Below are 23,154 nucleotides of genomic sequence, written 5' to 3'. Positions count from 1 at the left end.
CCTCCAGGCTGACTTTTCAGATTCCCCGGTTCTTCAGCTGGAGACCGGATCCATTGGCAGCGGCGACGGATGCCTTTCTTCAAGACTGGTCTCGGGGGACCCAATATGCCTTTCCCCCGTTCTTATTGATCCCCAGGGTGATGACGCAAGTGATCAAACAGAAGGCGGAAATTGTCATGGTGACGCCGTGGTGGTCGTCACAAGCGTGGTTTCCCAAGCTCCTTCAATGGAGCTGCGACAGTCCGAGGATGCTCCCGGACTCGAGTTGGTTATTGCAGGGCCCTCAACAGGAACAGCACCCGTTACTAGTAGAGGGCAGGATGTCACTGATGGCATGGAGGCTTTCAGGCAACAGTGGCAGTTGCCAGGCATTTCGGGACAGGCTGCCGAGCTCATCAAGCAGGCATGGGCACCTTCCACCAGGAAGCGTTATTCCTCGGCCTGGAAAAGCTGGGTGGATTGGTGCTTGGGACGACACCTGGATCCCGTGGGGGCAGAGTTGTCCCACGTTTTGAACTTTCTGACCGAAAAGGCGGGGGGCGGCCTGGCGTACAGGTCGGTGAACAACTTCCGTTCAGCAATTTCGGCGGGTCATAAGCAGATTGACGGCAAACCAGTGGGTATGCATCCTATGGTATGCAAACTCCTAAAAGGCGTCAGGGTCGCCAACCCGCCCAAACCCAAGTACACTGGGTTATGGGATGTTTCATTGGTTCTGGATTTATTCAACAAATGGCCGGTCAATAATCTTCTTTCTAGAAAACAATTGTCGGCAAAGCTAGCTATGTTGCTGTGCTTATCATCTTGCAGGCGGACTTCTGATGTGAGAGCGCTCGACGTTACAGGTAGAGTGTTTTCCCCGGAAGGGGTTTCTTTTCATATTACAGGTCGCACAAAAACTTTATCGAGACATATTTCATACAATGCTTTTCCTGCAAATGAAAAATTATGTGTGGTTCAATGCTTAAAATGTTACGAGGAATGTACTAAGGCCTTGCGGCCGCAGGGTTGTAATCAATTACTAATTGCTGTTAAAAAACCCTTTAAACCGGTGGTGGCAGCCACTATAGCAAGATGGCTTCGTGATGTGATGAAAGAAGCTGGTATAGATACGCAACTTTTTGGTGCTCATTCTGTGAGAGGCGCTATGGCGTCTAAGTCATATAGTTTGGGATCAAGTATCCAGGATATCATGCGTTGTGCAGACTGGTCGTCTGAATCGACATTTAAAACCTTTTATTATAAGCCGGTGGGTGACATTACTTCTGTTGTGTTTACTCAGCGTTAAACCAAGCATAATCTGAAGCCTCCGGTCCTGTAATAGAATCAAAAATTTGCTAGCATTCGCGACAAGAATTTTCAATTCTATTAAGGACACGGAGGCGAGGATTATCCCACCCGGCGTACTGTATTGTATATCAAACGCTTACCCACCCATATTTTCAGTGATTACGGTGGTGTTATTTCCTTTATTTCAGGAGCTGAGAAAAAGTCGGACTGACAGACGACTGGCGTCGAGATGACACCCTGAAGTTCTTCTTCCACGTTGGAGGATTTGTTTAGTTCAAGTTATGGACTGATTGGTTTGGTTCACGTTATGGACTTATCGCCTCAAAGAAAGAGGAAGTGATGTGCACGCAAGGGGTTCTTATGGACTGTGGGGGCGTGCCTATAACGATGGTGTTCATGGGAAATGTAGTTATTTATTGTTTACTTGAGAAAATAATATATTTTCATTGGCTGCTGTGTTGATGCAGTAAAGTTTGAGAAGCATAATCCTCGCCTCCGTGTCCTTAATAGAATTGAAAATTCTTGTCGCGAATGCTAGCAAATTTTTGATCCCTCACTCCTTTTCCCCCAATAATATTGTGACCGGACAACTATCCTGACACTTGCCTCTCTTCTCTCCTTTGCTCGAGCACACCTGACCTTCAAGGGAAGAAAGGAAGAAAACGTTAGCTTGATGTGATTGGAACCACAACTTGATAAGAGGCATTATCCGTTCCCTCCTTCATGAACTCTGGCTACAGAAAAAAGGTTTTACAGCACAATAAAACCGGGTTTAACACAACGTGGTGTGGACCTTGATTCTTGTGTAGACTTTAATCCCAGCGCCCCGTTAGACACCCCAAGAGGCAACTTGCTTTTACTGACCTGAGGGCTAGGCTAGCAGATGAAAACATACACTTCCCAAAAGATTTAATGAGATTTGACTTCCAGTTTGGTGGGGTAGTCAGAAACATTTTGGTATAGAGTCTACTACTAGAGGCGTGAACTAACAGGTTCTCACATGTTGGGTTAAGCAGCAGCAGGAAAGATTGTTCTACTGCGGCCGATCGATGTCTACTAGCTATCTGCCCTTTACTGAAAGGTAAGATCCTGAATTCTCCCGGTACCCAGGAGTGTATCAGTCTAAGCCTCTTTGAATTTGTTTTGTCTTCTAATGATGGAAGATGGAAGTCCAGTTCTTCAGCTGCTCTCCTCATAACCATCACAAAGGAGGCTGAGTCTTCAGTTGAAGGACCAGGTGTGAAGTTTAAATCAGTGTCTGGGGATGTGTCTAGGCCACTGGCTTTTTGTAAATGCAGAAACAAGTTCCCATCCTCATAAACCTGGGAAATGTCATCAGCATTGTCATTTTGATGTTCCTCTGTATACCTTTAGAGTAAGGGAAGTTTATCAGAATCTGATTGAGGTTGGACTGGATGTTGAGGGCATTACGAATTCGAACAAGGTCACAATGGATTTGCTCCGAGCCTAAAATTACTATTGGATCCTCTTCCGGCATCTGTGGCGTTGACGCAAGGAGGATCAGCACTGATCTTGTTGCCATATGCGGAGTTGGCACAGTCATCGGCACAGGATTTAGGGCTGACCCTTAAGCAGGGTCGAAGGGCACAGTGGGCATTGGGGATGGATCCATTAGCAGCAACCCAGCTGGAGGCCTCCTTGGATTCATGGGGCCCGAAGGCATCAGTGGGATCTGGAGAAGACATAAAAATGATGAAGCATGGCTCCCTTGAAGGCTTGTATCTGCTGCAACATCCTTGTTATACCCAAAAAGACGGGCTGGATCTGCATTAACCCCTTGAAAGCTCATGACGAGCTGAACTCGTCATGAGCCACGGCGCTCCGGTGCTCATAACGAGCTCAGCTCGTCATGAGCCGTGGAACGCTCGCATGCGGGGATAATTCCCCTGCTGTGCTGAGCGTTCCACGGGTAGGGGTGTGGCCGTGACGAGCGGAGCTCGTCATGAGCACAGGAGCGCCGTGCCTCATGACGAGCTCAGCTCGTCATGAGCATGTTAGCGCTGTGCGCGCCCCCCTCCCCCTTAGCACAGCGGGGGAATATCCCCCGCAGCGAAGGGGTTAAAGTCTAAATTGATCCTGCAGTTGGAGACCTAGACTTCAAGGTACCCAGATATCTGCATGACCTCTCTTGCTGAGAGTGGTAGGAAGAAGGGGACCTGTGTTTCAACTTATTTTTCTTGGATTAACCCGATGACTTTGAATGTGACAACAATCTATTCCAGGTACAGCTTCAGGAGAACACATGCGCATCCTCGACTTAGACTGGGATCGGGCCTTCCGATCCTTCCTACAACATTGAGTCATGCGACAAGGCGAGATACCAGAGACAAACCTTATGAGGGTCTGTCACTGACAACATCTGCTTGTAGCAGTCCTCCCAGGGTTTAAACCCTGATGTTTTAGGGGGAATGTCCCTTGCATGCTGGAAAGAATTATAGAAGTTTTCTGTCAGTTAACAGAAGCAAGGAAGAAAGTTCCCGATCCCGAGAGAGGAACTGACCTTAAGTGGTGGTTTTATGGTGGCCCAACGTCACTACAGGGGTGGGACAGGCTTGACGCAGAGTCGCACAACACTACCTACTGGCACACAAGGAAACGCCAGAGAAAATTCTCTAGTTCCATTATAGCAGTATTCACAAGATGAGGAATTTGCAGTTAGAAGTATTCATCAGAAGTGAAATGCTCATGAATTGAGAGACAAGATCAAGTGGGATATTGGGACTCAATTGTTTAATAGAGATATTGTGTTGTTTCAGAAAATCCACCTCATCAGCAATCCCAACCCAGTTCGTGGGCATGGATAAATACTCATCCCTGGTGTGTGCTGGTTTCAAAAGAGGATCACGAGGAGTGGCAATATGTGTATGCAAAACCTTGGCATTTGTCAGACTGAAAGAATGGTTTGAATCTAATGGTGGTGATACTGAAGCCAAAGGCAAATGGGAAAGAATGACTACCACTGTGACCAGTGTTTATGATCTTCTTCCCATGGAGCTTGCAACTTTTGTTTATATCATGGGTCAGTCTGATGCATGATTGTTAAAACGTGGACAGGATGGAAAACATTCTTTCTATTCCAGGACACACTGCTTGCTTGCAAAATTAGACTGTTGCTAGTTCCCAAGATTGTTTTTCTATCTATTAGAAGGGTAGAGTTTCTGGCCAGAGGGATTCTGATCACTTCCTATCAACGCTGAATGTTGGATGGCAGATTATTGACAGCTGTGAAGTGCGAGTGTTAAAAGTACTGGTCGCCTAGGACCAGGAGTTGTCTAACTATCTTTATTAGGTGAATGTTATGAAAGACCACTCAAACAATCAATTAGCATTTGTAGAGTGCAGCACTGTCACCCCGGGGGTATCTGGGCACTGGGGCAGAGGCGGCTCCTCCATTAGGGCAGGGAAGCGTCTCCCCACTCCTTTCTCACAGTGCGAGAAGCAGAAATATAAAATGGTGAAACTTGAATTTTATGTTTCAGCTTGTTGCACTGCGAGAAAGCAGAAGAGTTTAGTTAGGGGCGGGCGGGTGGTTAGATCTGCTGGAGGGCAGGGGAGGAGTGGCTAGCCCAATGCTGCGGGCCCTCTGGGGCCAACCAAACCAGTCATGCGCACTCTCCCTTTTCTCCATGTAGGCTGCATGCACCAGGGAAGGTACGTTTATTTATTTTTTCATTTAATTCCCCCCATGCAACCACACCCACCTGCCCTCCCCCCTACCCGCGAGTCATGCTGGCCGCGATTGCACTGGGGTGCAACGTCTCCATTGAAAAGTCTGGTCTTGAGAAAATGACGGGAAGAGGGAAGAAACAAGCAGAAAAAGGCAAAACAGAAAACAATAGCAAGCAGAAAAGGGAAAACAGAGGGCAGAAAAACAAGCAGAAACCGCAAAACAGAGCAGAAGAGGGCAAAACCGAGGGCAGAAAAACTAGCAGAAACGCAAAACAGAGGGCAGAAAAATAAGGTCAAAAGGCTAAACAGAGGGCAGAAAAACAAGCCGAAAAGGCAAAAAAGCAAGCAAAAAGGGCAAAAACAGCAGATGAGCAGAGAGCAGAAAAGGCAAAACAGAGGGCAGAAAAACGAGCATAAAAGGCCAAACAGAGGGCAGGAAAACTAGCAGAAACGGCAAAACAGAGGGTAGAAAAACAAGCAGAAAAAAGGTAAAAAAGAGGGTAGAAGAATGAGCCGAAAAAGCAAAACAGAGCAGAAGAGGGCAAAATAGAGGGCTTAAAAACGAGTAGAAAGGGAAAAACAGGGAGCAGAAAAACAAGCAGAAAAGGCAAAACAGGGGGCAGAAAAGCACAAAATAGAGGGCAGAAAAACAAACAGATAAAGGCAAACAGAGAAAGAAACAAACAGAGTAAGCACAAACAGAGGGCTGCAGGTAGACAGACAGCAGAGGGTAGCGGAATGCGAGCAAGCTGGATAGGACAGCTGTAGTAAGGGGAGGTGGTACGAGGACCTGCAACAGCCACTGAGATGGTCCTTCAGGGCCAAACAATACTAAAGAGCCAACAGTGAAACAGAATTAGAGATCTGGAGGCCAAGATACTTCTCACAGAAAGGGAATTGGCTACCAACTCAGAATGCAAGAGACTTAGGACCAGAAGCAAATTTAGGAATACAGGGAGATGGCCTCATACGCAACTAAGGTGCACTATACTACAGAATTACTGCACAAGGTTGATAAACTGAGTGCTTGGCTGAGTCATCACACCTGCTCAGCCAAGATGGTACAGATTCCAAGGGATCCTGAGGTTAGGTTGATAATTAATGGAGTGGCTCGGACACTTATTGAGGATCAGTATGTCTTGCATTGCTCTCAAACCATTGATTACAGGTCAGGTTTGGGGAAAACTTGATTTCCCTCAATAACTGTTAGAATCTGATGGACTGAGAATAGGACCTTACAGTAGAGGAGATACAGAACGGAAAGATGCAAGGTCCCTGTGGTCTCACACTGGAGCTGAGCTAGCACTTTTCAGACTTGCTTAGTCCTTGGCTTCTGGACCTTTTTTTAGATGCTAAGACAGTAAATTGGTTCCCTACGGATCTAAGATAAGCAATTACTACAGTCATCCACAAGTCAAGTAATCCAATGGAGAAATGTTGTTCCCACTGTCAGGGTCGAGCAAGCACCTACAATATGATGTCCTCAAAGAAACCACCTGTGTGTTTAGTCAATAGCTTGATGTGTTCTGGTATACGCAAGCCCTGGTCTGCATTTGTTTCTGCATTGTTGGAGGAAATCCATTCCCTGCAAATCTCTGTTGTGAAGAACATGACATCACATGAACAGCAGCTCCGAAGGTGCCACTGGTAAGAAGGTCAGAACCAGGAATTCAGAAATCTTTAGAACAGCTGTGTGCTGCCTGTTGCTCTGTTTCAGCATCAGTGGTTACACATCCTTTCGCAGTGCTATATAGCTTCCTAATCTTCATTACAGATCATTGGGATTCTTTGTTCTTTAATTCCTGAAATTCAGTGTAGTATTGTATCTTGAATATTAAACTGAACCGCCACATAAAGATAAATACGTGAGTGGTTAGCTGGGGACATTTGATTGGCTACAGTTTTCTGTTTGTTTCATTGAATCCTGGACTCATTAGATTTTTTCATTACTATAACCAAGCTGGGTCTGAACTTTTTGCTACACTTTAGTCAAAATATTCGTTGGTGATGTAATTAGTTGTGTGGTTTCATATCCTCTTGGATTATTCTGTTCCAGCACTTGTAGTGCACATTGGTATCCAATGCAGTGAGTCTTTGCTGGTTTCCTTTTTCATAAGGACACACATCAGAATACATCCTGAATCATTGTCTACACCAGAAACAATTTAGCAATACTGCTATATAGCTCCATTCTCTTTGTCTATTAAAGCTGCCCAGAGCATTTACATCAAATCTCTGGGAGTCATCGTTGGTGGCAGCTTGGCCAGGGGATTACTGGGTCATATGTCTAAATGTTAAGCTCACAGCAGCACATCATTTAACACCCACCACCCAAGATATTTGGATGGCATCTGTGGCATGGGCTTCAAAGATTTAACAGTTAAAAAAGAGAAAAGAAAAAAGTCATGATTAATAATATGTATGTACATTTTGTTGAAGAGATGAAACAGGGTAAACAAAATTAAGGGAGACTACTGCTATCCAATAGTACTCTTCATTGGTGTGTAGCAAAAACTTCGAAAATGGTTGACCCTCCTGCAGGGTACTTTGAGGATGTCTTAAGCAAGAAATTAAGTTAAAACATTAAAGCTTTCCCAATTTGTAAGGGATGAGACACGAAATTCTAAATTCTGTGGTGAAGATGCTGAAGATTTGCATTTCGAGGGACGATGCTCAGGGAAAATGAATGATTTAATTTTCCCTTGTCCTTGTCCCTCAAAATTAAAAAAAATCACTAAGGCCCAGAACCCAGATCCAATAGTTTCTGCAGTAAGTGGTAAATGGTCCATGTTGTGAGTCACTGCTAAGAGCTACCAACTCTTGTGGGCATTAGGCATACCGAAGACCTCTTAATTTTAACAAAGGCGGAGCAGGTCTTTATTCCACAGACATTGCCAGATGTATCTCACATCTTCTAACAGGGATTTCAGGTACCACTTTTAATTTAGGCAACTCTCACATAGGCATAATGTAAATTAGACACTTGCTCGGACAATGCAAGTCTCGACCTCATCGTTATCCTAGCTACTATCCCAGAGGGTGTGTATGCCCCATATGGGCAACAACTTCAGGACTGGGGAAGTTACATCTTCCCAGAATGTTAGAGAGAAGAACTATAACCTCACTATGGGTGTGCGCTACTAGGGCAATTGAATAAGTTACGGTATGAATGTTTATATATATGTCATAAGAAAACCAGCGGCCTGCCATGGGGCATAGATATTTATTGTTGAACTTGTTGTGCTGAGATATAGGCACATGTGTAATTAAATTCCCGGGGTATGGCACCAGGCTATACCTGTATGAGTGACTCATATTAGAGTGATGCAAGAAGGCAGTGCTGACTTGCAATCAGGGTGGAGGCATTACATGTCCAATTTTTTTACAAAGGGAATACATCCATTAAATATGCTTCGTACACAGAAAAGGATTCCGTTCTCCTAGGTAGGTTAGCACCAAACAGAAGCAGAATAGGGGTCATCCAAAAAACGTTTTACAGAACTCTACTATGGAAGCCAAGGCTATAAGAGAATGAATGCAAAGACTCGATTGAATTCGGATCGATAATAAAAGGAATGGAAAGAGAAAAATGTGTCCCAAGCATTGTCGCTTTTATTGTTACGACACAACCGAAAAAAGTTTATTGATTCTAGACAGTTATGTAAAAACATGGTCATGGTACTTGACTGGAATGGTAAAGAACTTGCAAAATTCTGATATTCTAGGTTTTTTTAAACATATCTGGAATTATTATATTCCAAGTTACATGGACAAAATATATTTGCAACCTTGAGCTAAGACAGATCTAAGGGCAGACTAGAATTGTGTGGAAATGTAAATTTGAAGTAGGCAGAGTTGAAAGTAACTGCAATTACTTGATCATGTGCGCTTGTGTGATCATAGAATCCTCTTCATAATAGTATAGTCTTTATGCTCCCTTATATTTGAGCTCATCAACCTATTTTCTTATTTGGCACTAAATATAGAGCACAATGACAATGCAATGGTAAGTCTGGTGCTTTTGGTATGATCATCCAATATTGGTAAGCATGCAGACATGTGAAGGGTAATACCTAATTTACTATGGGCCATATGTATGAAGCACATTCGCATTCGCTGAAATTAGCAGAATTTCGGCGTTTGCGAATGCGAATTTGCAAAATTGTATGTATAAAGGAAAATCTGGTGCAAAATAAGGAATCGCAAAATTTGCGATTCCTTATTTTGCAATTGCATTTGAGGAATCGCAAATTTTGCGATTCCTTAAATGCAATGTATGAAGCAAAAAAAATGCTAATTGTCCTTAAGGAATCGGTAATTACCACCAACTTCAATTTGGTGGTAATTTGTGAATTCCTTGAAAAATGCACATTTTTGCATTTTTCAAAGTGCCATGTGACGCACATACATGCCCTTAGGGCATGTAAGTGCACCACATGTGCACCTATGCTTATTTCATGGGTGCAACAGGGTGTCCTTTGGACACCCCTGCACCCTTGAAATTATTCTCAATTTGCGATTTTCAAATTGCGAATTGCAAAATTGAGAATACCTTCCCATTCATTCCTATGGGCCTCCTGGCCCATAGAAATGAATGGGAAAGTATTCCTTAATTGTGATTCGCAATTTGCTAATTGCAATTAAGGAATACTAAGAATTAGCCAAAAAAATGCGAATTTGTACATACATACCAATTTGCGATTCTGAAATAGCGATTTCTTAAAAATCGCTATTTCAGAATCGCAAATGGGTACTTTGACACATATGGCCCTCAGTGTCGAAAATTGTCGGCAGTTTAATGGGCGAGTTTCTATCTGGAAAGCTGTCCAGAGTAACTGCAGTTTCTGGTACCACCATTGTATATACCTATATGGCTGGTAAGCAGTTTGAGTGTGACTCAGAAAGGAGGGACGATCACTTTGTGAATGACTAATGTGCATAGTCAACAAAGCTTCATGTAATAATACTTTTCAGTGGACGAAATAGTATTATAACAGTTGTTTGCGAAGCTGAGCAACACAGCAATGTTTTAGGCATAATTTATTTAGATGTTCCTACTCCCTGCTGATTTACTGAAATGGGTCACAAACAAGTTGCAACGGGAGTCCATTATCAATAAGGAAGCGTAATACAGGGTTAATATTTAAACGTTTAGTTTGCTTCCTGTTGTCAGCTATAGCTAGCAGGAACACTCATATTAAATCCAGGACTCTATGAGGTGGTCAGAAGCTCCTGCAAGGTTTAGTTTGATTGGTAAGTTAAAGTGGAAAGCAAAATGGCTCGGCCACAACAAACATTCATAAGGTTTAATTATAAAATATAAAACAATTGTTTGCAAAATAAAAAGAAGACACTAATATTTGAGGTGATGGTTATATGAGAGTGAACATGAGAATCGTTTGAGAGCTCCATCACAGAAGAAATGTAAAAAATTGTAAATTGATACTTGTATAGCGCACTACTCACCCGCAAGGGTCTCAAGGCGCTTGTACGAATACCGCTGTGGAACCCATCCTGGCTTTCCCTGTGAGGCGTCCACTCCTGGGCACCCCCAAGGTGGAGGCCAGGCATCCTTAGCGTTGTGGGGGCTGTTGTGGAGATTAAGCAAGCTATTGCCCAGAGTTGCAGAGTGGGACTCCATGATTGGAATAGGCACCGAGGCGAGAATTATCAGGTCCGTGGAATTTTTGAGCCCAAGACCCGCCGAGGCGGGGAATTGAACCCTGGTCCCGGGCCAGACCTCTGCATCAGGGTCTGCCGCTCTAACCATTGAGCCACACTTCTCCACAGTTGTGACAGTTGTGACTTCACCTTAAGATGCTTTATCAATCATTTGAAGAAATGTGCACTGGGCTTAAGATACAGTCTATTATTAATTGTAGAAAGGAGAACTGCACATCACTGACAGCATTGGCACGAATGTGTAGGTATGAAGGTTAGATAAACCTGGTAACTACGGTGAAAGAATCCAATGCCTTGGGCCTAGGTGGGGGTAGAGAGGTGTCCAACATGGATTTTAGGAATCATGATAGGGGGTTGTTGGCCAATGTTGTATCAGTCACTATTGTAACTGGTACTGACTGGGTAGCTTGGAGTCAGCATTACTCATTCTGACCCAAAAGAGGGGCAAAGAATGCTCCTTCAAACTATCATTTGCTGTCCTTCATAAGTCTCTGTGCCAAGCTTTTTTCGAGGTTGGTCCTTCAGCTCCTACTAGATTTGGTTTGCTTCAATAATATGTTACCAGCATTTCAAAATGTATTTCGAGACTGGGTCTGAAAAGCAGTGGTCCTTGTAAGACTTGCAGGACATACTTTCTTTCATTGGTGGAGGCTTCAGCATTCAGGAAGGTGTTGCATGATATACTGTGGACAAAAGTGGTTTGGTGAGGTAACCTGTTGTGTCTGACCAGCGTTCTTTGCTTGTTACAAAAAGATAACTGTGTCAAAACATAATGAGCTGCAAACTTTTCTGGCGTTGACACACACACACACACACACACATTTTGCTTGCTACTGTGTTGCATTTAATTTGCACTCACCTGTTTTCGTATCTTTGGTGATCTTGACAGCTTCATAATGGTCAAATGGGGAGTAAAAGCTTTGTTGTCCTTCACTGGTATGCCTTTTTCCTTAAATATCTTTTCTAGGGTTTCTGTAGGATACAAATGCATTGGTAGTAAGATGCCACATGCTGATGTATGCTTAACAATATGCTGTTGGTCGTATAAAATGTGTGTGTTTTTCGCCATAGTTAGAGAAACAATCAACAACACAAAAGGGAAGTCTTTTATGATCATCCATGCTTTAAAAAAAAAGCAAGCATTGTCAAAGCCAATCAGTCTCGTTTACGCGAGAATTAGGCATTGTAATTTTCTTTTAAAGTTTTGTGGTATGGTAAGGCCTGTCATTGTATAGTATGATATAGTATGCCTGTCAGTATATAGTATGGTATGTCTTTGTTAGTATGGTATGGTATGGTATGACCTGTCATTGGGTGGTGTGGTATCCTATAGTATTGAATGTTATGGCCTGTCACTGTTTGGGGTGGTATGCTACAGTATGGAATGGTATGGCCGGTCATTGTATCTTTTGGTAAAGTCTGTAATTGTATAGTATGGTATGGTATGCTAGGGTATGGTATGGAATAACCAGTCATTGTATATTATAGTCTGGCATGGTGTGGCCTATCATTGTATAGCATGATGTGATGTGATTTGATTTGATTTGATTTGTAGTTTTATAAAGCGCGCATATGCCCGTGGGCGTCTTAGCGCTAATCAGAGAACACGTGAGCAGTGCTGAAGAAGCAGGAATTATTAAAGGTTAAAAAGCCAGGTTTTTGTCAGTTTTCTGAAGGACAGCAAGGAGGTACAGCTTTTAATGATCTGGGGGAGTTGATTACAATTCTTAGCAGCATGCAGTAAGAAACTTCTGCCACCCCATCTCACTTGTTTGAAGCGGGGGACCTGAATTAGTTTGGCTTGGGATGAACGCAATTCTCTTATTGGAATATACGGTTTCAGGTGTGTTCGAGAAAGAGAGATCCAGAGCCTTGTAGCGCCTTATATGTTAGGCACAATAATTTAAATTTGACCCTTTTCGCTATGGGAAGCCAATGTAAAGATTTCAGATGATGGGATATGCGTTCAGATCTGGGGATGTTTAATAGCAGCCTAGCTGCTGAATTTTGCAAGCGTTGCAGTTTTGCTAAATGCTGGGTCTGCATACCGGCAAACAAGGCATTCCCATAATCAAGTCTCGATAAGGCTAATGTGGTGACCACTGTTATCCTGGAATCCAATGGAATATAGGGTATTAGTTTCCTAATCATTTTCAGTGTATACCACATCGTTGCCGACAATTTATTGACTTGGGCTTCGAAAGTCAGTTTATTGTCTATCAACATCCCCAGATTTTTTACTTTCTTGACTTGCGAGGGGCAGTTACTAAGGTTGGAGGGCCACCAATTCGGAGACCAAATTTCAGTGTTACTCCCTAGTATCATGACTTCACTTTTGTCTCCATTAAGTTTTAGACAGTTTCTTTCCATCCAGAGGCTAACCTGCTTCATGCAGTTTCTAAACCTATCAGCCGTGCCTAAAGTGTCTTTAGAAATCGTGACCACGATTTGCGTGTCATCAGCGTATGATATTGGAAGGAAACCATATTCCCTAATCACTTCAGCTAATGGTGAGACATATAGGTTAAATAATGTCGGGCTTAGTAAGGACCCCTGCGGTACCCCACACGGGGAGTTGAAAGATTTAGATTTAGCGTTCCCCGTCTTCACCGTGAAGGACCGGTCTCTAAGATATGACGCCAACAAAGTTCTTGCCTCTTTATGGACCCTCACTGCTGTCAGCCGGTCTAGGAGTGTGTCATGGTTTACTGTGTCGAAGGCCGCCGAAAGATCCAACAGGAGCAAGGCGGCCTTCCCTCCGGCATCCAGCACACTCCTAAGTTCTTCCACCGCCATCAGCAGTGCGGTCTCGGTACCATGTCCCTCTCGGAACCCGTACTGAGATGGGTCCAGGATGTCTGCCTCCTTAACAAACTGCGCCAGTTGTTTGTTCAGCAAATTTTCAAGAACCTTTGCGCCAAAGGGGATCCTGGCTATAGGTCTATAGCTTCCTCGATCTAGTGGATCTAAATTAGGTTTTTTTAATAGTGGAAGAACCGAAGTAGATTTCCATGGGGTTGGGTAGACTCCAGAGGTAATTATATGCTCTGTGAGTTTAGTCAACTGCTCGCTGAGCAGCTCAGGAAAAAGATGTAGAATTTTTGGTGGACAGGGATCCCTGAGGGCCCCAGATTTTGTAGACCGAACTGCCTGAAAGACCTGTTCTAGTCCTGGGGGGTGGAACTTAAACCCTGATTTTGGTGATTCATCAGCAGGATATGTATTCCTAGGAGAAATATTCTCTGAAGTCACAAATTGGGAAGTGTTTGACGTGAACGATTCATATACAGATGTCACTTTGTCGGTAAAGAATTGGCCAAGGGAGTTACAGAAATCCATACTACTGGGTATATTATTGTTTGTAGTTATCTTGGATAACTTTTTTACAGTCAAGAAGAGCTCTCTACTACAATTTTTTGACTCCTCTATTCTCTCGATAAAAAATTGACTCTTAGCTGCAAAAATTAATTTTTTATAGGAATTTAGGGCTTTTTTGTATTCCTTTTTACTGTCAAGGTCATAGCTGATCCTCCACACTCTTTCAAGCTTCCTACAAATTCTCTTTGCCTCCCTAAGAGGTGTGACCCTCCTGACTAGCTCAGAGACGGCCGCTCCCCACGCTCCCTGGACCCTGGTATCGTAGCGCTATCACGCTGCTTTGTAACTGGCTGCTTTCAGCTGATTTGCGCATCGCTCGCTCTGCCTGAATTGACATTTTTAATTTTGTAAATTGTTTGTGCTTGCTTTCTGTGATCGTAGCGCTGCATTGTTTTTCTCAGCCATTTTGTTGTTATTGTGCATCGTAGACCGGCCCTCCGCACCGCCCACGCCTCCCAGCTGCCCCTCCCTTGCCCCTCCCCTCCCACTATCCACATATGCCAGATGCTTTTGCGCGCAGCGTTCACACGCAGCGACCGCGCCCCATGCGCGCCAAAGGTAAGCCCGTCTACGCCCGTCCGCGCCTGGACCGCGCCCAGCGCCAGACCCCCTGGTCCTCGCAAAACCCACTCCACCCGCATTTCGTATGATGCCGCTACCCTCTTTGCCCTTAACTCTGGACGCACACCACAATGCTGCGAAGCCGCCCCAGGACACACCCATGGACCCTTCGCCTGCCAATCCTGCAAATTCGCCTGCATCAGGAACCACACCAAATCCACTACCTCCAAACACAGCTCCCACTCTAACCACCTGAAATGCATCCTGCTGAATACCCGCTCGGTCCACAGACACGCCACTGAACTCTGGGACCTACTCGACACTGCATCGCCGGACGTCGCATTCCTTACAGAAACCTGGATGAACGCATCATCAGCCCCCGACATCGCCATAGCCATCCCGGACGCTTACAAGATCATCCGAAAAGACCGCATCAACCAAACAGGAGGAGGCATCGCCATCGTCCATAAGAACACCATCCGAATTACGACCACCTCCGACGATAACCTCGCAACCGCCGAACACCTTCACTTCCAGATCCACACCGACCCCAGGACCACACTTAGAGGCACCCTCATCTACAGACCACCAGGAACCCGCACACAATTCAACGAAGACATCACTGACTTCATCAGCCCACATGCCCTCAACTCCGAGAACTACATTCTACTGGGAGACCTCAACTTCCACCTGGAAAAGAAAAACGACAGCAACACCACCACCCTTCTGGACAACCTGGCCAATCTCGGACTCAAACAACTTGTTGACACCCCCACCCACCTGGCCGGACACACGCTCGACCCTATCTTCTCCTCCAGCAAACACATCTCCTTCGATCACACCACAGCTCTCCATTGGACAGACCACAGCTGCGTTCACTTCAGCTACAAAAAGACCACGACCCACAACCCCCCACATCCTATTCCACGAAGAAACTGGAACAAAATCACCACCGACCAACTCTTCACATCGCTTAACCAAAACCCTCCTGCCATATCATCGAACCCAAACCATGCTGCCACCAAACTCACACAATGGATCACCCACAGCGCTGACTAATTAGCACCCTTGAAAAACCACTAGATCAAATTAGGCAACAAAAAGGCCCCCTGGTTCAACGATGACCTTAAGAAATCCAAGAAGTTATGTCGTACTCTCGAGAAAACCTGGAGAAAAAACCCAACCACCGACAACCTGACCACCTTCAAGGACGCCACCCGCAAACACCACCAATTAATCCGATCCACCAAGAAATCAGCATTCAAGGATCGACTCGACAACAACGCCCACAACAGCAAGGAACTATTCAACATCGTCAAAGAATTTACCAACCCCACCGCCGGCACCAACGACATCACTCCCTCTCAAGACCTCTGCGACTCTTTATCTTCTTTCTTCCACAACAAAATAGCCGACATACATAACAGCTTTGAAAACCAATCCGAAGAACAGTCCACGCCACCCACCTCCGAACCAAAACAGCTCTCTCACGACCTTTGCGCCTGGAACCCCATCACCACTGAAGACACCATACGCCTGATGAACTCCATCCATTCAGGTTCACCAACCGACCCATGTCCCCACCACATTTTCAACAAAGCAGACTCCATCATGGCATCCCATCTCCGCGATGTCATCAACTGTTCCTTCAACTCCGCTACCTTCCCGGAAAGCTGGAAACATGCCGAACTCAGCGCCCTTCTGAAGAAACCCACAGCAGACCCCTCTGAACTTAGGAACTACCGCCCCATCTCACTCCTCCCATTCCCTGCCAAAGTCATTGAGAAAGCCGTCAATAGTCAGCTCGCCGCCTTCCTTGAATCCAACAATTCCCTCGACCCATCACAGTCCGGCTTTCGAGCCAAACACAGCACCGAAACCGCCCTCATCGCAGCTACAGACGACATCCGAACGCTACTGGACAACGGAGAAACAGTCGCCCTCATCCTACTCGACCTCTCCGCCGCCTTCGACACAGTCTGTCATAGCACCCTCATACAACGCCTCAGCAATGTCGGAATACAAGGAAAAGCTTTGGACTGGATCATCTTGTTCCTCGCCGGAAGAACCCAGAGAGTCCGCCTCCCCCCATTCAAATCAGAGGCCACCAAAGTCATCTGCGGTGTACCACAAGGATCATCACTCAGTCCCACCCTCTTCAACGTTTACATGAGTCCCCTCGCATCCATCGCGCGACAACACAACCTCAACATCATCTCCTACGCAGACGACACCCAATTGATCCTCTCCCTCACCAAAGACCCAAACACCGCCAAAACCAATCTACACGATGGAATGAAAGAAGTAGCCGAATGGGTGAAGAACAGCCGTTTAAAACTAAACTCAGACAAAACTGAAGTCCTCATCTTAGGATCATCCCCCTCATCCTGGGACGACTCATGGTGGCCACCGGCCCTGGGTACAGCACCCATACCTACAGATCACGCACGTAACCTGGGCTTCATCCTGGACTCCTCCCTCTCGATGACCAGACAAGTCAAGGCCGTCTCATCTTCATGCTTCAACATCCTACGCATGCTCAAAAAAATCTTCTGTTGGATCCCCGCCGAAACAAGAAAGACAGTCACCCACGCACTGGTCACAAGCCGACTGGATTATGGAAATACCCTTTACGCCGGAACCACTGACAAACTACAGAAAAAACTCCAACGCATCCAAAACGCCTCAGCCAGACTCATACTGGACATCCCTCGTCAAGCTCACATTTCCGGTCACCTGAAAGACCTCCACTGGCTCCCCGTCAACAAGAGAATAACGTTCCGTCTCCTCACCCACGCACACAAGGCCCTCTGCGACTTAGGACCCGAATGACTCAACACAAGACTGTCCTTCTACACACCCACCCGCCAACTACGATCATCCAATCAAGCCCTCGCCGCAATTCCACGCATCCACAGATCCTCGATGGGAGGAAGATCCTTCTCCTACCTAGCGGGCAAAACCTGGAATTCTCTCCCCTCTCACCTCCGCCTTACACAGAGCCACCTTTCCTTCAGAAAGCAGCTAAAAACCTGGCTTTTCGATAAGTAATACACCCTCCCTCCCTCAAGCGCCTTGAGACCCTCTGGGTGAGTAGCGCGCTATATAAATTCTTGAACTTGAACTTGAACTAAGAGACTCGGAGAACCAAGGTTGTGACACCTGTTTTTTTCTGAGGTTGGATCTTTTCCTCAGTGGTGCAATAGTTCTTATAGCCCCTGCTATCCAATTACAGATCTGGTCAGTAGCCGTATTGCTGTCCGGCACTAACCTAGGTATCGTCAAAGCCAAATGATTTTTTAATTTTTCTGGGTCTAATCTAGACCAATCAACACAAGATGTAGAGGTGTCCACAGTATGAGATAATGTAACCCCTTCTACATTATCTGATGTAATTGAAAAGATTACAACCTTCTGATCTAACCAGGTAACCGGAAGGCAATCCAACATTTCAATGTGTTTGTTGGACGTAAAAATGCCGTCTAGTGTGTGCCCTGCTTTATGGGTGTCTGTAAGCACAATCTGTTCCATGGATAGGTTCATAAAGGTATCTATCAATCTGCCTTATCTCTTTTCTCCAAGTGAACATTGAAATCACCCAGAATGGTGAAGTCCGGATGTTTCACACTGGCCTCTAAGAAGGGATCAAGTGACAGCGTCAACAGGGTTTTTGCTTTTGGTGGTCTGTATAACAGAAGCCCATTGAAGGTGTAGTTATCAGTCAACTTAATGTTAAATGACAAGGTTTCACAATCAGGGGTGCTACCTAGACTACACCCCTTCACCTTTAGTTCGTTCCTGATGATAATAGCTAACCCCCCCCTTTTTTTCCTCTCCTATCTGCTCTGGTAATTCCATATCCCTCTGGGATTGCTAATAACAGGTCAGTATGTGATGCTTCATCTGCCCAGGTTTCCATGATGAAAATTAAATCTAATTTCTGTGAGTCTATAAGTTCTGCCATTTCGGTGTTGTGTTTGACTAAAGATCGTGCGTTCAAAAGGGCCGCCCTAAAAGATTTGATTGATGTTTTCTGTAACCGTGTGTTTGCTGCTACAGTACTACTTTGAGAATAGGCAAATGTAAGCCCACTGTTCAAACAACACTTAGTTTCTGCTAGTGGCGAATGAGGCTGGCAACAAGGGCTGGGTCTTAATGCTAATAAATCCTTGCTGGAGTAAATTAGATCTCTTAGTTCAGGGGCATTTTGAGCAAAGTTTTTAGCCCTAAGCCCGGTCCCGGCGCGGACGGGCGCAGACGGGCTTGCCTTTGGCGCGCCTTCTGCGCGCCGCCGGCGTGTCCGCTGCGCGGTCGGGGAGGTGTTCTTCATTTATACCCAGAGGCCACGTCAGCGAGGCTGCGTCTCTCTCTACCCGGTCCGCCCTCCACAACAAACAGCCTCAGCTGCGGTGGACCGGGGTGGAGCTGGCGGCGACCGGCGAAGGAGTACAAAGTTTAAAATATTAAAATTCTATCGTTCTGTGCAAATGCGCAATTAAAATGCAATTCCCAACAACAGTGTAAGGGTAACAGCCCCCCACGCGCTACTCACTAACTCTGGACGCGCGAGCAGGCTAATGGCCTTATCTACTGTTGCTGAGGCCACGTCAGCGAGGGTGCGTCTCTCTCTACCTGGTCCGCCCTCCACAACAAACAGCCTCAGCTGCGGTGGACCGGGGTGGAGCGGGCGGCGACCGGCGAAGGAGTACAAAGTTTAAAATATTAAAATTCTATCGTTCTGTGCAAATGCGCAATTAAAATGCAATTACCAACAACAGTGTAAGGGTAACAGCCCCCCACGCGCTACTCACTAACTCTGGACGCGCGAGCAGGCTAATGGCCTTATCTACTGTTGCTGAGGCCACGTCAGCGAGGGTGCCTCTCTCTCTACCCGGTCCGCCCTCCACAACAAACAGCCTCAGTTGCGGTGGACCGGGGTGGAGCGGGCGGCGACCGGCGAAGGAGTACAAAGTTTAAAATATTAAAATTCTATCGTTCTGTGCAAATGCGCAATTAAAATGCAATTCCCAACAACAGTGTACGGGTAACAGCCCCCCACGCGATAACATACCATACCATCCAATAGAATTACATGCCATACCATATCATAGCATAACCAAAATGACAGGCCATACCATTACTAACTATTCAATGACAGGCTATAACATACTATACAATTACCGGCTGTATCTTATTGTACAGTGACAGACCATACCATACTATACAGTGGCATGCTTTCCCATACCATACTATACAATAGCAAACCATACCAAAATATAAAATGTCAGGCCATGTTATACCATACTATAGAGTTACAGGCCATGCCATACCTTACTATACATTGACAGGCCAAATCATTTGATATCATGCCATACCATACAATTTCAGGCCATATCATACCATGCTATACAATGACAGGTCATAAAGTACCATAGTAAATCATACCCTACCCTACAATGCCAAACCATACTATTCAGTGATGTGGCATAGTAAGGCATGTCATTCTATATTATGGTATGATATGGTGTGGTCTATCATTATATAGTATGGTAAGGCCTTTCATTGTATAGTATGGTATGGTAAGGACCGTCATTGTACAGTATGGTATGGAATTGTATGATATGGTCTGGTCAGTCATTGCATAGTGGATTTAGCATGATGTGGCGTGTCATTGTATATTATGATATGGTATGGTCTTTCATGGTATGGACCTGTCATTGTATAGTAAGGTAAGATATAATATGGCCCGTCATCCTATAAAACGGTATGGTTTGTCAATGGTATGGTAAGGTACAGTATGTCATTGTATAGAATAGTAGGGTATGGGCTCTCATTGTAGAGCAGTGTATGGTATGGCTTGTCATTGTATGGTATGGTATGGTACGGTATGGCCTGTCATTGCATAGTATGGTATGGTCCGGCCTGCCATTGAATAGTATGGTTTGGCATTGTAGGGTAGGGTATGATTTACTATGGTACTTTATTACCTGTCATTGTATAGCATGGTATGATATGGCCTGAAATTGTATAGTATGGCATGATATCAAATGATTTGGCCTGTCAATGTATAGTAAGGTATGGCATGGCCTGTAACTCTATAGTATGGTATAACATGGCCTGACATTTTATATTTTGGTATGGTTTGCTATTGTATAGTATGGTATGGGAAAGCATGCCACTGTATAGTATGGTATGGTATGGTCTGTCACTGTACAATAAGATACAGCCGGTAATTGTATAGTATGTTATAGCCTGTCATTGAATAGTTTGTAATGGTATGGCCTGTCATTTTGGTTATGCTATGATATGGTATGGCATGTAATTCTATTGGATGGTATGGTATGTTATTTTATAATATGGTATGGGCTGTCATTGTATAACACAGTATGGTATGGCCTGTCATTATGTGGTTTGGTATGGTCTCTCATTGTATAGCACGGCATGGTATAGCCTATCTTCGTACAGTATGGTATGATATGACCTGTTATTGTACAGTATATATAAAAAAAAGTTAAAACACAGGCACACAAGAGAGAGTAATAAGGGCACATGTCAGGGGCACAGAAGGACAGAGTAGACCAGCATATTCCAAACAGTGGGTCACAAGCCGATTTTTGGTGAGTCTGGAAAATCTGAGCAATAAACTAAGATGCTTTTACCTTCTGTGTTCACTTGTCACATTTACTGGTGCTACAAAGACAGAAATCAAAAGTCAGGCTATGTCTTCTGACAAATTGCTTCAGGATTGTTGTTCACTTTTCTTTCTCTGACTGCAAAGCGAAAGGGATTTTTAAAGCGAATTATGTGACAATTTTGATGCAGCACTGGGAATGTGAAAGTACAGGTGCAGTGATTCATGTCTTTATTCTTACCACGAGGAGTATCAGTGGCCTACCTTTTGTTCCTCAGACACATCAGCACAAGGGGCTCCCAAGTGTGACACCCAGTTGTGCAGCTGGGGTCCGCCTCCACTTAAATCAGACACACACTGCCCAGAGTCAAGCAGTGCCTGGTGGCCATTCCAGTCTCGGGGCTTATTCTTGTTGCATTATTGACATAATTTGACGACCCTCTGAAGCTCAGTCTGTACCTGCACTAGCCCAGAAGTGGCCTTGCATTGTTCTGATTAGCACAAGCATAGCCTCGAAGGAGTTTATTGTATACTTGTCGGTCATAAAAACAATTGCTGATGACGTATAATTCATAAAAATCGTAACGAATTGTCTGCATACATACGTTTAAATAGAATATTTGAGTTCTGAACTTCAACATTTTTCCATAATTATTCAATAAAAAATTGACTTTTAGGGAATGCAAATAATTTAACACAATCACTGGATGATGTGCACCATTGTGTCAGAACTGTACGTAAAAGAACTCTGATGCAATCAGTATTATTATGACCGATTCACGCCTGGTCAGCGGTAAGCAGGACAAGCAAGCACAACTTGCCCCGACGTTTTGACAGGAGCTACGCTGGTGCAAAAATCAGTCGAGCCAGAACTGCTAGGTCTTGTCTCCTCTATAAACAGCAAATCCTAAGCAACCCCTGCGGGGGGAGGGGGTTGGGGGGTCCTGTAACACGTGATGCGTTTCTGTGCTGAAAACTAGCTCTAGTTGGGACCCGGAACCCTGATCGAAGTTACATACCGATGTCGCATACATTGAATAACGTTTTGACCGTCTTCTGATGACATGACGTTAGACTAGACATCAACGATGAATAAACACGAACATCCTTTCACACAATTGTGTACTTTTAAGATACTGATCACAGGCAAAATCGTTGGACATTTGTTTTGGATGTGAAAGTTATTTTGAGGTCTGAGGCAGACTCGAAGGTCCTTCGTCAGACTAGGCTGGTTGTTAGTTGCAATGCCTGTGGCCCCACCTTCTGGTGATATACATTTTATACCTTGTCATGCATGGACCTCGTTTTTAATGAGACTGACAGCGGGTTTACCCATGAACTTTTGACTTGCGAGTTAGGGGAAAACATTAAGAGGGCCCTGCAACTAAAAAAAGGTCCCTAAGCCTCTGCTCATGCTGTTTTTAGAAACAAGAATTAATGGAGTCTAGTAAACACTACAGATCACAAGAATCATATTAACATAAAGGAGCCAAGTAGGCTAACACCCCTGAATGATGTAACAATCATTTGCTAGTTGATAATTTAGGTTAGTTCCCCTTATTATGTATGGACAGTTTCAGTTTTTGATTTAAATAAACAAACTTGGAGTTGATGGAGGATAAATGGTAAATGACGCTTGCCTTTATCAATTCTCCCTATCAAAAGAGATTTCCGACAATTATTTCTTGATGAAAACAAGTAAAATGGCTAAGTCGAAAAACGTGAGATTTTATATTGCATTGTAAAAGCATGCAGAAGTGTTTGAAACATGAAAAAGTAATCAAAGAGAGAGAAACAATGATATTTAAACATGTATGTAACCACGTGTTTTGAACAACAAACCATACTTAACATAGAGAGTGTGGTGAAGATAACTTTCAAAACGTCTATGTAACAAAAAAAGGGAGTATCACCACGGAGAA

General features: G+C 44.6%; 1 protein-coding gene across 1 annotated transcript in view; it reads right to left on the bottom strand.

Annotated features, from left to right (window-relative positions):
* The window catches only part of AKAP7 (A-kinase anchoring protein 7), a 1,654,018-nt gene that overhangs the window by 881,229 nt on the left and 749,635 nt on the right, over window positions 1–23,154 (bottom strand). Inside the window, exon 6 of the mRNA XM_086927038.1 lies at window positions 11,522–11,634. Coding sequence (XP_086783164.1) covers window positions 11,522–11,634 — 113 coding nt within the window. The remainder of the gene's footprint in view (window positions 1–11,521; window positions 11,635–23,154) is intronic.

The sequence above is a fragment of the Lissotriton vulgaris genome, chromosome 6 (genome assembly GCF_964263255.1).
Source record: "Lissotriton vulgaris chromosome 6, aLisVul1.2, whole genome shotgun sequence".
In the NCBI taxonomy this organism is placed as follows: Eukaryota; Metazoa; Chordata; class Amphibia; order Caudata; family Salamandridae; genus Lissotriton; species Lissotriton vulgaris.
Note: the sequence above shows the minus strand (reverse complement) of the source record. Positions and strands in the feature narration are given on the sequence as shown.